We start from the raw sequence: 15,498 nt of genomic DNA on the forward strand, positions 1-15,498 counted from the left end.
GGTTTCTCCTCGGTTTTTTATTTGTTTTTTTTGTTTTTTAATTTTTTTGGTACGCTCATTCATATCTTCTATTATTAATTAACGTTCGGACTCGAAAACGAACCGAAGATAAAATTATTAAAAAGAAGAAAATGAATGGTATAACAAATACGGTTATATATATATATGTTTATGAGGAAGAGAGGGTTCATCAGGTATATGCAAAAACTTTGACTATAATAAAACATAAAAGAAAAGCTTGCTGCTCTCTCTCTCTCTCTCTCTCTCTCTCTCTCGTTGATGCTTTTGATTCATGCAAATCGTTACTACTATCCAGAATAAAAGAATAAGAATAGCAGCAGAAAATGGTTATTATTATTATTATTATCATCATCTTTCGTACGAGCTTATCCATAATGTGTTTTGTATACGTGCAATCTATGTGAGAGAGAGTGTATGTGTGTGTGTGTGTGTGTGATTGTATTCGTTTGTGTGTTTCTGGCAAGCTTGCATCTCACACGGGGAGAGATTGATAAATTTATTATCTCTCGAAACATCGTACGTAAAATTTTTATTTATATTCTAACGAAAGAACGCGTCTCGTTAAAGAATAGTAGGATCAAAATTATCGAGAACAAAAATAATAATCTAAACTCGCGAGATACACTACATAACATATATTCATTTATTATTCTTGACTTGTTTTACGTGTTTTTTTATATTTTTTTATTATTTTATTTATTTATTTATCTATAGTATTCGTCTAACGCGCGTTAATTACGCGTCAGAAGCGTGAATAGTACGAATATTTATATATATATATATATATATATATATATATATATATATATATATATATATATATGTATGTGTATGTTTGTATGTGTTGTATTAGAAAATTCATGTATTATAATATATCTACCTATAGTTGTCTAGCACAGCTGAAATCTTAACGTTCTAAACAGAGACAAAAAATGAACGATTATTTTTGTAAATAATCGTTTGATCTAATTCTATTATTACTATTATGATTATTATTATTATTATTATTATTATTATTATTATTATTATTATTATTATTATTATAACACATACATATGGAAATACATATACATATACGGATGCATGACAACACATCGTTTTCACACGAATATATGTATGGCATGTATGCGTAAAATTATTTTTGTATGTCTCTTCTATTATAATGTGACGATAGGGGTATTTCAATTTTGGGATTTCGGCAGTGTATTAATCAAGCAAAAAATTAAATAGAATATTTATTTGAATCGAAAGAAAAAAATATAATCGTAGTCCAATTAACAAAATTAATTTGATAGGAATAATGATATACACGTTAAATGATCCATCAATAAGAATAAAAATCTTTGGGGACGTTTGATAATAATGTAACCATAAAACTGAAAATAAAAATGAAATCAACAAGAAAATAATAAATGAAGGAAGGAAGAAAAGAAATGAAATAACTCAAAGAAAACAAAAATACATCATATATACCGAATAACGCCTAAATATATTATTATTATTATTATTATTATTAATTATTATACCCTATTACCTACATATATATTAATATTCAATATATTTTCTTATAAATTCCGCTTACAAATTATCGATGATTCGAACCTTCATTTCCATACTTTAGCATCAGCTTTTTCTTTTTTTTTTTTTTTGTAAGTTTTTTTATTTTTTAAATCTTCCATTTAATTCTTTTTTTTTCATAATGACTATTTTCTAAACTCTATTCATAATTCAACCACTCATTAAACCTGTTCTATATAATCCATCATTCTGAATACACAACTCTTTCCCCTTTTCCCCCCATGTCCCCCACCCACCCAACCACTTTATCTAACAAGTCAAACATAATCCTGAGACAATATAATTTCACATGTGTATATACGTATATTTATATGTAAATCTATATATATATATATATATTTATTTCTATATACTCGTACGCGTGTGTGTGTGTTAAACTCGAGTACGTAGAGAATATTCAGTAAATATTTAATATAAAAATTTTGCGATTGCCAGATATCGATAATTATTATAATTATTATTATTATAATTATTATTATTATTATTATTATTATTATTATTATTATTTTATTATTATTATTATTATTACTAGGTTACACTGATGCAAATTTCAAGATGAGTGCGAAATTATCTTGACAAAATTCACGAAGAGTCTCTCCTACCTACCTATCCTACCTACCTACCTACCTACACCTACTCTATCCCTTTTCGCTTTTATCATATTAGTTTCTTTGTTTTTCGTTTATCATGTTTTTGTGTCTATATATATATATATATAATAGTAATAATATATTCATATAATATTTCTTCTTTATCATTTATAAATATAAATAAAAATTATCGAAATACGAAAACGCTCGTTCCGGCTTAATTGACTCGCACGAAAAAAACGAGTTATCGTGAAAATGTTATAGATGTGTGTGTGTGTGTGTATGTGTTGTTCTTCTTATCTTCTCTCTCGCTTTATTTTCCAAACTATATTCTCTTTCAATCATTCTCCCCATCCCTTCTTCTAATCATTCCACCTCTCTTATTTAATTTTTGAAAAAATAAAAAATATTGAAAATCATTCAATAAATTATGATGCAAAAATACGAGAAAAGAAAACGCAAAAATAATAATTTTTTGACTAAACAAAAGATGTGTATTTGTATAAAATAAGTCGAAGAAAATAATAGGGTGGTGGGCTGGTTTTTTAATCGAAAAAATTCTTCGTTTCGAATATTATAAATAATCTCTTATATTTTTTATGTTTATTTGTTTCGTTAAATTCATTTATTTCTCTTAATTTGTTTCTTTTTTATCCACCTCCCACCCTTTTTTCTTCATCATCGTTGTAAATATCTTTTCTATCCGGATCTCTTCTTTTTTATCTTCTTGCTTTTTTTATCATTTATTTTAATTTTTCGTTAGCGAGGAACTAAAACGAAGAAATCGTAGAAAACACAACTCTCGTCCATCCGTCCGTCTCTTTTTCTTTCTTAAACCCCATTCTATACGTCCCCCATTTGTCACCATTATGTTATTCCATCATAATTTAAAAAAAAAAATAAAAAAAAAAATAAAAAGAGACGAGACAGTAGTAGGAACTGCAATAGTCAATAATTATCGCACAAAGGTCCATGATGGAACTCCCACCCCCTTTATACATATATATGTATATGAAATTATATTATATAATTTATTTATATATCTACCTATATCTAATAGGTAGATATATAAATAAAAGGTAGATTATATAATATCGATATATGATCGATATCATATATATATATATATATATATTATGGGGGTCAAAGAATTGAAAATGGTAGGGAGTGCGAGGCGCCATTTTTCTTTTATTTGTTTCTTTTTTTTCCTAATAGTTTTTCTTTCTCTTTTTTATTTAGGGGAGGAGAGAGATTTGTTAATTAATTATTAATATTAAAAAAAAAAAAAAAAAGAAAAGGCGCCCCAAAAAAAAAGAATAAGGGTCGCGGTGTTATAGACAAAAATTATTTTTCTTCTTCATACTAATTCGTCTAAAGACATTGCATTTTTCTTCTCTTCCTTTCTTTTTTCTTTTTGTACCTCCGTTAAAGTCTTACCCACGTTTTTGCGCAAGAATAATGATCAAACAAAAACAAAAACTAAAAAAAAAGGAAAGAACTAACTTAAGGGCAAGTTTTAATTGAAACAAGATTTATATTAAATCGGTGGAAAAGAAGAAGATGAAGTAGGAAGGGTACATCAGGAGGTGGTGAAGGAGGGGTGAAGATTGGATCGTAGGATAGGAGAGAAAATCAAAAAAATGCATGGAAAGAAAAGGAGAAATTCGAATGAAAAATTAAAAAAAAAAAAAAAAAAAGAAGCAAACAACGTCTGACTCTTGTTTTTGGCACTCTGAGAAAATTTAGCTTTTTGGCGAGAGAAATCAAATAAAATATTTCTCCCTTTCTCTTTCTTTCTCTCTCTCTCTCTCTCTCTCTCTCTCAATCTCTATCTATCTCATAAAATATCTTTCTAGCTGAAAAGCGAATAAAAGAAATTTATTCTTTCCTTCCTACGTCTCTCGTTTACGAAGTAGTCATAATAGTAGTAGTGATAATAGTAGTAGTAGTATAGTAATAATGTAATTGTAGTTGTAGTAGTAGTAGTAGTAGTAGTAGTAGTAATAGTAGCAGTAGTAGTTGCTGTTAAAAGAAAATGATAAATGTAACTTCTTTAACTTGTTATAACTAACTCCTTCCCAAAATTGCTCGTACCAATTCGCATTGGGCATCTTCTCGCGTTTTTGTAATCGGGGAGGAGAAGTAAGTAGGAGGAGAAAGGAGATAAGGGTAAAAAAAAGCGCAAAAAAAAAATAATAAACGTTGCAAAATCATCGCATCATCATTACCGACAAAAAAAGCAAAAAAAAAAAAAAAAAGAAAAGGAAAAGAAAAGGGAAAGGAACGTGACGAGGTGTCGTGGTGATTAAAATTGAGAGAAGAATCCTCCTGTGAGGTGGTTGCATCAAACCTCATTCCTCCTCCTCCTAACAACCCCCTATCCCACCCAATTCCTCTTCATCGAACGAAATCAGACAGGATATCCTTTCTATCTTTCTTGTTCTATAGTATTATTAATAATATTATTATTATTATTATTATAACTATTATAATTATATTATATTTATTACTATTATTATTGTTATTAATATTAATATTGTATCTTCCCTAAATATAGAATTCTTCCCGACTTGTCTAATTAATCGTCGATATTATTAAGTATACACTTTTAAAAATTGAATAACGTAAAGAAGAAGGTACATTTTTTATACGATCGACTAATATACTCTTTTCTACCTTGGGAAAAACGGTGGGCGGTCTGTGTATTTGTGGGACGGCCGCTATTGATGGACAGCAACGACCAGCATCGCCAGAAAGTTATTTTACATCCCGCTAACCCTCCCCTTCCCTCCAACGTCTTTTTTTCAATTTTTTTTTTCATATTTTCTATCTTATCAATCCCTATCCCCTCTCCTTCTTTCCCTCCCCCCACCTTTATACTCGTCATCAATTCTATCTTCTCCTTTTTCTTCATCATCATCATCTTCTATTTTTTCTCTTTTCCTTTACTTTTGTTTTAATTTGTTTTTAGAATTTGGTTATTCTTCCTTTGTAATATCAAATTCAATCAATTCGAAAAACTCACTCATTCAAATCATTTATACTCGTTCGTTCGTTCGTTTGTTTGTTTGATCGTTCATTCGTTCATTCATTCATTTATTCATTCATTCATTTATGTATTATATTTTTCGCAAATATATTTTTCTTAAAACATATGTACACACACGCACACTGACTGACTTTACCTCGAGCGAGCGTGGACTCTTCATTAATTATATCCCTTCATTAATTTTCGCAGAATTTCGTACGAAAAGATATATATATATATATATCTGTTTACGAAAGAAAAGATAATACGCGTTATTGATATTAATAATTATTTGGATAAGAGAATTTTTCAATTGATTTTTTCTTTTTTTTTTAATCCTATCCCAAGTTTCAGTTCAAATTTATTGCTATCGATTCGAGAAAGTGAAATTTTGTTTATTACTAATCTCACAAAACTTCCTCTCAATTTTTCAAATCTCATCCTATCCAATCTTCGTAAATATTTCTATCAAGCGTTTATCTTATCTTCGAGATCTTACGAATCTTCCTTCTACTTATTCTTTTTTTTTCTTTTTATTATTTGTACGAAAATTTGCAAACGAGAGAATTTAAGGAAAAGTCCACGCACATGAGAAAAATCGCTCGATCGGTCGACATTTTTTTTGTTTTCCATTAATTATTTTTTTTTCTTTTTTTCTATTTTTCTTTTTTCTTTTAATAAACCCATCGCGTGAGTCCGTAGATCCTTAAACAAAATCAACATGGCCGCCTTAAACGTATAAACTAATAAAATGTAAAAAAAACAACGTGTCTCGATTATCTCTAAGTAACAAACAATAGTATTTTATTTTCTTTTCAATCTTTTTTTTTTATTATTTCTTTTTTTTTTTTTTTTAGTAAAAATCCTTACCCTTTTTTTTAACACCGCTCCTATACTAAACTCCCACACCCCCACCTTTCCTCCATCATCCTACAGGTTCCTCAAATTCTATTTTCATTTCCTTCCTTCGTAATCTTTTGAGATTTTTCATTTGTTTCCGTTTTATTTTTTTTTTTCATCATTACCCTCAAAAATTGTTGAACCCCCATCATTCATTTTCATCATTCATTATTCACATAACACGTCGTTGAATTAATTTTCAAAGCCGTGCCGCCGCCGCTGCCGCCCTTTTATTTTTTCGTATTTGTAATAATTATTTTAGAATGCAAAATATTTGACTATAAGATGATCGATGTCAATGGTATAATAATCTTTCATTCTTACTTTCTTTCTATTTTTCTTTCCCATTCGTAGCATGGAAATGAACATAACACCGATCACGAAATATCCCCCCCTCTCCCGAAGAAAATATTCTCTCTTCGTTGATTTAATTTTTCTTCTTCTTTTCTTTATTTTTATTTTTTTTTATATTTATCCGAATGTCTAATTTTAGCGCGTTTTAAAATTATATATCTTTGTAATTGTTGTTTATTATCTTTCCGAACGATCTCATTAATTAATCTTAATTTTAGTCTAATCTTAATATTCGCTAAACTAAATTAAACGTATTTCTTAAACTAGTAATAGGAATAGCAATTAATTCGTCGAATATATTCGTATTACGATAATAATTATTACACGCAATTATAATTCTCTACGAAACTTATCTCACTAAAAAGAAAAAGAAAAAGAAAAAGAAAAAGAAAAAGAAAAAAAAAGTAAAAGTAAAAAAAAAGGAAAGAAATAATAAAAGGATTAGATATTAAATTAATAATTCGCGAGAAATACAATTTGACTAATAAACGATTTATAAAGAGACGATTTTTTCCGATCTTAGAAATGATTACTCGAGTTAACGAAGGGTATTTATCCTAGAAACTTAAGGTTTCAGACGTTGGCACGTATCAAGACGTTGATTCATCAATAATTTCGCTATCTCTCGTTAACTTTTCATCATTCTCTAATAATACTGATAAATTAAACTTTCATCTTTTAAATAGCGCAACACAACCCCCTCTCCGCTTTCTTCCATAATCAATTTTTTATTTTACGAGATTCGAAGCTTTTTTTTTTACGAACGAAATAAAGAAAGAAAAAAAAATTAAATGAAACAAAGAATTATATTGTGATCGGTGTTATGTGAAATGTACTCGCTCGAAACATCATCATCATCATCATCCACGAGTTATTATTATCGATTATTATTTTATTACTTACATATGTGTAGTATGTATATATGTATGTTCGTAAGAGTATATGTATAAACATAACACATAATATATATATAGTAAAGAATAAAAAAAATTGATTGTCTGAATAATTGGTGGTATTTTACCACTTCGAAAAAAGACTAATGTGATATTTTTTTCTTCTTTAGATTCGATACGAAAACAAAAGAAAAAAAAGACATATCATCGATAGAAACTTACCTATCCTCCCCGTTTTCTCGTTAAAAAATAAAACAAAATTAACCCTTTCGCTTCGAGCGCCGGATATATCCGGCATAAGCGCGATAACTTGTACGCGTGCTTCCCCGTACGGTGATGATACTTCGGCGGACTGGACTACCGAAGCGAAAGGATTAAAGATTGATAATATTTGTTAATCCTTTGAGTGTTATACAAACGTATACATCCATATGTTCAATAAAAATAATCATCGTGGATGAGTGGAAAAATAATAATCGTATAAAAATGTGTCTTCTGCGTTGATTATTATTTCGATTCTTCTTCACATCAAAATAATAATTAAGTCTTTCACAGAATGAAACAAACAAACAAAAAAATATATTTTATTCCTAGAAACTTAGGTTAAGGAATTCATTACTCAATTAGGAAATGAATTCATCACTCAAAGGGTTACAAGAATAATTTTGAAAAATCATAAGCAAAATAATAAGAATTCATACGAATTCTTTTTCTTTATTTTTTCCCCATTCACGGGGTTGTGTTTTTATATAGTTAATGTTGCACAAGACAAAGAAAAGGGGGATGATTTCTGATCTATGAATAAATTCGTGGAAATAGTTGGTTGATAATTTCGTTGTTGTTGTAATTGTTGTTGTTGTTGTGTTGTTATTGTTTCGAAAACTATTAAGTTATTTAAGAGAGAAGAATGAAGAATATAAATGTAAGTCATCGTCATCGTCATCGTATTCGTCGTCATAATATGTCACGGATAATAATATCTAGAGCAAGGTTGCCCGAAGCAAGGAGATCAACGGGTCGAAGAAAAGTGGGCTCGGGTCGGACGGCGTGTTGCTGTTGTTTAGACGCCGGTTTGCTAACTTCTCTAATGGTTACGGCCACTGACTATAAAGCTGAAATTGCTCGCGGGTAAAGCACATCGCTAAAGGTTTCACAAAGTGGGCGTCGACGGTTCTACAATGAGGGCAGGCGAACACGCGGCTGTAGTCCGAGTAAAAGTTTAGTCGTTGGTGTGGATAGATCAGAGGCTTCTGGCAGCTGTTGCACTATAACAAACAAAAAAGTAGACGAATTATCGGTAACAATAATATTTATTCTTTCACTTATTATTATTTGTTTTTTTTTTTTAACACGTTCGTCACGTCATCGTTATATTTAGCTAACGGGTGGTATACGTTTCTGCAAGTTCTCCTCTCCCACTTCTCATTACCTCAGGCCCCAGACGTGGGGTGACGTTATTCTTGCTCGTTATTATCCAAAGGAATTTAATGGAATAATCATTTAACCCTTTCTTTTGCTTCGGCAAGTACAGTTTCCCGAAATACCGTCCATTGAACGGAAGCATGCGCTAAGGTTGAAATATATTGTGTAAAACGTTTTGAATTTTGTTTTAACAAAGATATACGTTTTAGGAAACGTATAATCCAATTTGTCAATAAAATTGAAAGAAAATGTTCTGACGATAAAGACAAATTTATTATCAATGATACATTGTACTTGTGTGTAAACGCATCATTTGGATGCCGGATGTATGAGGCGTTCGAAACAAAAATGTTAGATATAAGATATACAAATACTATTGATTCATTTATATTTAGAATAAAATATTATTTAGATTGTTAAATGTTTCCGTTTTGGTCCATGGGATTTAGGTTCTTAGAAAAACTGGATCACGGCTTGCGACGAACGTATTAAACATTATCAACTTTATCATATACTACTGATATTTATCACGTATGTTTGACGAATATTTCATAAATAAGTTAATTAGTTATTTATTATTTACTTATAATTTGTTTTGTTTAAAATTACAATCACTAATAAATGGACGATGAAAATTATTCTAACGAGTTCTATTTGTTTTTTTTTTTTATAATTAAGAGTGTGTAGATAAGAGTCAATTTGATACTTATAACAAATTTGAAATAAAAATCAAACAAATTAAGAAATAATATAAAAAATCGATATGAATCGTTAATTGAAACGAGACATAGGATATTATTATGAATGTTGAAACTTATCTTTAGTTTCATGAATCTAAAAAAAAGAAAAAAATACGTACCTTGAGACGTTCCGTGCAGCATGGCATGGCTGCAAATATATCATAGCTATACATGGTGCCAAGAACTAAACTGGAACCATCCCATTTTTTGGTGCAGCAACGACAACGAAAGGGTGCATTGCCGCTACCTTCGAGGCAACTCATACACACTGCTGATAGATATTGGATGCGACCTTCGACCTTTACCTGCAACCAAACACCCAAATAAATCATTTCAATTGTCTTTATTTTTTCTTTTATAATAAAATAATTTTTATGTTTTTAGTATTTGTAGTTATTTCTATATAAATATTATTATTTATTAAATTAATTTTATATTTGTATATATTTCGTATATTATTTGTAGTTATATTTTGTATATATATTTTGTTAAAATAATTATTATTGTTTTGTATAAAAAAAAATAGAAAAAAAAAGAAATTATTAGACTAAATATATATTTTTTTTAATTCCTTGTAATAATTTGATGAAATGTCGTAATTGTGATGTATAATTTATTGGATAATTAAAATTAGTATCGTTTACATTACCTCGGCACAAGCTGGTGAATGTTGTCGTGGTGATAAGAAAAACGTGCCATCCACCAAAGGATACCGATCGAATACGAGCATAGCTGCACGACAAAGGACACAAGAAACTCTGGACCATTGCAATGCTGCCAAAGTAGATAGAATGAAGCATCTGGTATCATCGTTGCCATGATTACCTTCGTCCTCCATCTGAAAACATCGAAAAAAAACATCGAACATTAATATATTTTTTATTCGTTTCCATAAACTATTCAAACAATTATTTTTCAAAGAGTTTTAATGATATATAGAAAACTTTTCATTTTAACAGTGTTACTACAATATTTAAAATACATTCTAAAAAAATGAATCTCAATAGTTTATTTTTTGATCAAATATTTTTATCATTTGTAGAATTTCTCAAACGGAGTATTGTAAAAAGCCAATCTCATTGCAAAAGTTTTTCTGTAAGAAGAAACATTCATAAAAATTGCATTTAGGTAATTGATAAATTGATAATTTTATTATGTACGAGATAATTGTCGTATCTTGTGAATAGCAAGACCAAATAATTGTGATATATGTGATTTAAATAAAATATTTTGAATATTTAAGAATTATTATTGAGATACAGGTAAAAATTTAAACAATTGAAGTTCAAACCTCTAATAAATGGTGTAAGAGTAATAACGTTGTAAAAAGTATGCTTAAAGTAATGTGAATAATTCTAAATCTTAAAATATCGTTAATTGTAATAAATAATAAAATTAAAATATTGCAATTCAATGAATAAGCAAATTTAAAAATTTTGCAATTTATTTTCATAATATTTAAATAAAGTAATTTTAAAGATACCTTTCAGGTATATATAAGTACCCCCTTTATTTTCATGTAAATAAATTGTAATTAAAAATAAATTAAAAATTATATAATATAATAAAGAAAAAAAAGAAAAAAAAGAAATTAAATAATAAAAGGGAATAATAAAAAGAAAAGAAAAAGGAAGAAGAAGCTTTTCCTTTTTTAAAATCCCATCCAATGTGAACGCGTCTATATTTTATTGCTCGATCGATAAAAGAACCCACCTTGGGACTCGTGCTCGTGAACCCGTGCCCGTGAACGTGACCTCGAGAAATATATAGTTAGAACTCTTTTTATTCTTCCTAGCTCTCCACTCACTCTTTTACTTTCTCTTCGTTAGTTTTATTTTCTTTTTTTTCGTTTTTTTATGATCATTTAAAAAAAAAAGAAGGAAGTTTTATGAATCAATGATAACAAGAAAGTATTCAATAAATTTCACATTTTTTTTTAAACTTACTCTTATTTTTAAAATTTAGAGACTGGACCATGTATTTTTACATTCTGAGATCATCTCACCCCCACCCACCACCACCACTTTTGTGTCTATCGTGGATAATGTGAAAGGTGTATGAAAAATTGACGGAAAAAAGGGAAGAAAAAGAAGCAAACTCTTAGAGCGAATATTTTTTTCGAACACATGAATACACATACACATATGCAACGCACATGTGAACGTTTTCTATTCTCTTTCTTTATTTCTCTCATAAGCAAAGAGAGATATCATCGGGATATATCCACGGAAAGCTATGTTTCTACTGTTTGGAGAGGAACTGAGAGGAAAAGGGAGGGGGTGGGTGGGATTGTCGAGTGGCAGGAATACCCAACTGAAGAGGGAATATGTAGAAAGAGAAAGAGAGAGGAGTAGTGGGTAAAGAAAGGGAGAGAAAAAAGAAGATAAAGAAAGAGAAGTATAGGAGTGAGTTCTCGTCTGGGAACATACTCGAGGACTGACTCGTTGGCGAACACGAGAATTCTCTGGACCAACACGTCCAGATCAATATTTTAGAGAAAGGATCAACCATCATCTCCACCCCCACCACCCTTAACATCTATATTTATCTTTATCACTTACTATATACTTTTTTCGTTTCGCATTCGTTTGTATCATATGTCAAATATATCATCAATATATAATAAAATAAAATTAAAATATTATTATTATTAACCCTTTCGCTTCGGCTGTCCAGTCCGCCGAAGTACTGTCACTGAACGGAGGCGCGCGCCGCGAATACGTCCAGTATGCGTTGTTGCTGCATATATGTTTTCCTGAGTCTTAAATTACTAATGTACCGAATAAAACAATCTTTGCTACAATATAATGAGTATAATTTACATTTTTGATATGAAAATATTTATAACTTATAAACATATATAACTTACATTTATAACTTACTGTTGAGGAATTGAGTAGGCTTATTGAGAAGAACGTCGAGCATTTGCTGTGAGTGGTCAGATTTATTAAAATTCGTACGTGTACACCGCGTGTCGGATGAGATTCAAATGAGAAGCCGTTGAGCGAACCACGTTCCGAGCTTTACAGAGAAAATATTACAATGAGCAGACTAGAGACGGCCTGATTATATTAATCAGATAAGATCCGAACGATGAAGATTATATTAATCCCACCGAACTTGTACTTTTGTGAGAAGACGTATAGCAAAGTTGAGAAGACACGTGTAGTTGGGACGAGATGTAGAAAACTAATAAAGATACCTGCCTAAGAAGCCGGCGTCACGGCGCTTCTTCAACCGCCGTGATGAGTTATGGCGAGTCTGCATTGAGCGACAACTGTCGCGAGTTCTGATTGGGCATTAGAAATACCAAACACTTACAAAGCTACAGGTAATATTTTTATTATGTGCACGCCGCTTATAAGCGACGCTCGTACCCACAGGTCATATTGCTTACGCCGCTTATAAGCGACGCTCGTACCAACAGGTCGTATTGTGCACGCCGCTTACAAGCGGCGCTCGAAGCAAAAGGATTAATTGGCATTAGGAACTCGAAAGTTCATTGCCGCAAATACCAAATTCCGCCATTGTTCCCGTCCCTGAGCGCGATCCTTCCATTCGCGGTCTTCGTATGTCAAATATATCATCAATATAAAATAAAATTAAATTAAAATATATAAAATAAAAAATAAAATTTTATTATATAAAATTTTCTATATATATAGAAAACAAAAAAGCGTATGATGCATTAATACACGTATACAATTCTTAAGCCGCGGAGGATGGGGAGAGGCTCTTTTCTCTCTTTTTCTTGTGCGCCGGCGTTGAGGATTATCGGAATTCAATAATACGCGAGCCGATACAAATAAATATAAAAATCAGCCCTCGAACGATATGCTCGACGGCACAAAATAATAAAGAAGGGAAAAGTATTCGAGAGAGGGGTTTAAAGAAGCGTAAAGAAAGAGAAACTGAAGTTGGAATACGTTCAAAAGCAAATATAACATTCTAAACGTCCTCGCCATTTTTCCTTACCCTTACAATTTCTTTCTCTCTCTTTCTCTTATGTTAAACAACCAATCAACCAATCCCTACTTCTCTCCCTCCTTTTTACTCTTATTTATCTTTTTACCTTTCTTTCTTATGACATATATTTGTTTAACTCGAATTATTTTGTTGTTAGTAATTATTATTGGGAACCAAAGGAGCTTTCTTTTTTTTCTTCCTATTTTGTTAAAAAAAAAAAAATGCGTCGTAGTTATTAAATGATGTAATTTAATTTTTGACCCTGTGACTACGTGTAACGAACTATGCGTAAAGATTGCCGCAAAAGATGTTTATGAATGTGGAACGTAAAAAAAGACGAGAGAAAAAGACCGCTTTTAGTTTATATACTCAGTAGTATGAAATGACCTGTAAAGAAGAGGGGTTTAAAAAAAGGGTGATGGAAAACGTGGTGAAAAAGGGCTCCATTGGGATCTCTGCTGGGGATCAACTCTTAAAAAACGCTCTTATTTGAAGTCTTAACGCTCTTGTCAAACGACCATTGGTCCCCAGACGTTAAAGAAATAATATTACATATATATATACACATGTAGAAAGCACGTAAAATTTCTTACGATCGGATCCAACTATAGTTGTTTCCGCATCTGATCCACCCATGAAAAGGGAAAGTTAAATTTATATTTATTTTTTTTTTTTTTTTATAAAAAAAGTACCATCTTTGTCCGTCTTCTATTTTATCTTATTCTTTGTTTTATAGTTGTACAAATAAATAATAATAATTTTTATTCTGATTAATGAAACTTTACACATAATTCTAAGAATATAAAAAATACTGTTAGTTTGGTGGATTATGTAAAATTATTTGTATTTCTATGCAAATATTATATCTGAATGAAACAATTTGAAAAATGATAACTACCATTTGAATTTTATGCAATATTATAAATAATTCTTATTAAAAACTAAATTGTCCACCTTAGACAAATGTATGCGTACACGAACATAAACTAATTTCCTTATTTCAATTGAAACAAAGGAAAAATAATGTAACGAATTATCTTACCCAATCCACTGACAATAGAATCGCTTTTATGTCTTAATAATATTTAACAAAATATTCTTTAACATTACCTTTAATTAACTTTAATTAATGTGGGAGTAGGAGTGTTTGTTGTATGTGTGTGGTGCGTGTGCGGCGTGAAGAAGCTTCAGGGGTACGTTGCCTGGTAGCATAAACGGGGGCAAGTTCGTGGCGTTTTGAGTCGTAGCCATGGGTGAGCGTTCCCTGGCAGCGCAAACTGAGGCAAACTGGTTGCCTGGCGAGATGTTGCCACGGGAGTATCGCCTAGCAGCAAAAACAAGGGGGCTTTAATATATAAAGGGTGGACAAGGAAACAAGAGAGAGATTTAGAGAGAACTATACGTGCGTACGAAGGTGTGATCGAGTGCGATAAAAAGCGATTATTAAATTAACGATTTGCGAGATAATTTGAGCGAGAGTGTTTCCGGAGAAGTAGTTTAGTGTGTTCCTTTACTTTTGGTGTGTTTATTCTTGTTAACGTTAGTTTTTGTGTTCATTAAAGAGTTTTTACCTTAATCTTCTGTGTGGTACCGGTTTTCTCGGGGAATTCGGATATCCTTAGCTGGATACATAATAAGTGTTTTCCCTACAAATTGGGGGCTCAGCCGGGATATTAATATCAAAGTCCGGTACTGCGGTGCGAGATTAGGAAAGGTGTTTAAGTAGTGGTGGACTGTAGAAGAAAGTTTGAAAAATGAATACCAATTTGTACGGTGATTTGACAGTGACGCAGCTTAAGGAGCGGCTACGGGAGTTAAACCAACCCTCTACTGGAACGAAAGCCGAATTATTATCGAGGCTGATGAATTTTGAGTTAAGCGGTGTGCAAGCGGCAAGAAATTCCGGAGAGGAGTTTCGGGATGAAGCATGCGCGGAGGTCACAGGAAGAGACCAATATTATGGAGCTGTTCCTCGTGATGTAAACACGAACGTCGAGGAACGAGAC

At 30.9% G+C, this 15,498-nt stretch overlaps 1 protein-coding gene across 1 annotated transcript in view; it reads right to left on the reverse strand.

The window, feature by feature from the left end:
* Window positions 1-1,155: 1,155 nt before the first annotated feature.
* heca (hdc homolog, cell cycle regulator) overlaps window positions 1,156-15,498 on the reverse strand; it is a 165,029-nt gene continuing 150,686 nt past the window's right edge. Inside the window, exons 3-5 of the mRNA XM_015319279.2 lie at window positions 10,176-10,364; window positions 9,646-9,831; window positions 1,156-8,629 (exon numbers count right to left, since the gene is read on the reverse strand). Of these exons, the coding sequence (XP_015174765.1) occupies window positions 8,456-8,629; window positions 9,646-9,831; window positions 10,176-10,364 (549 nt within the window). The 3' untranslated portion in view covers window positions 1,156-8,455. The remainder of the gene's footprint in view (window positions 8,630-9,645; window positions 9,832-10,175; window positions 10,365-15,498) is intronic.

The sequence above is a fragment of the Polistes dominula genome, unplaced genomic scaffold (genome assembly GCF_049000335.1).
Source record: "Polistes dominula isolate Pdom_NZ unplaced genomic scaffold, Pdom_raw_medaka contig_24, whole genome shotgun sequence".
NCBI classification, from domain to species: domain Eukaryota; kingdom Metazoa; phylum Arthropoda; class Insecta; order Hymenoptera; family Vespidae; genus Polistes; species Polistes dominula.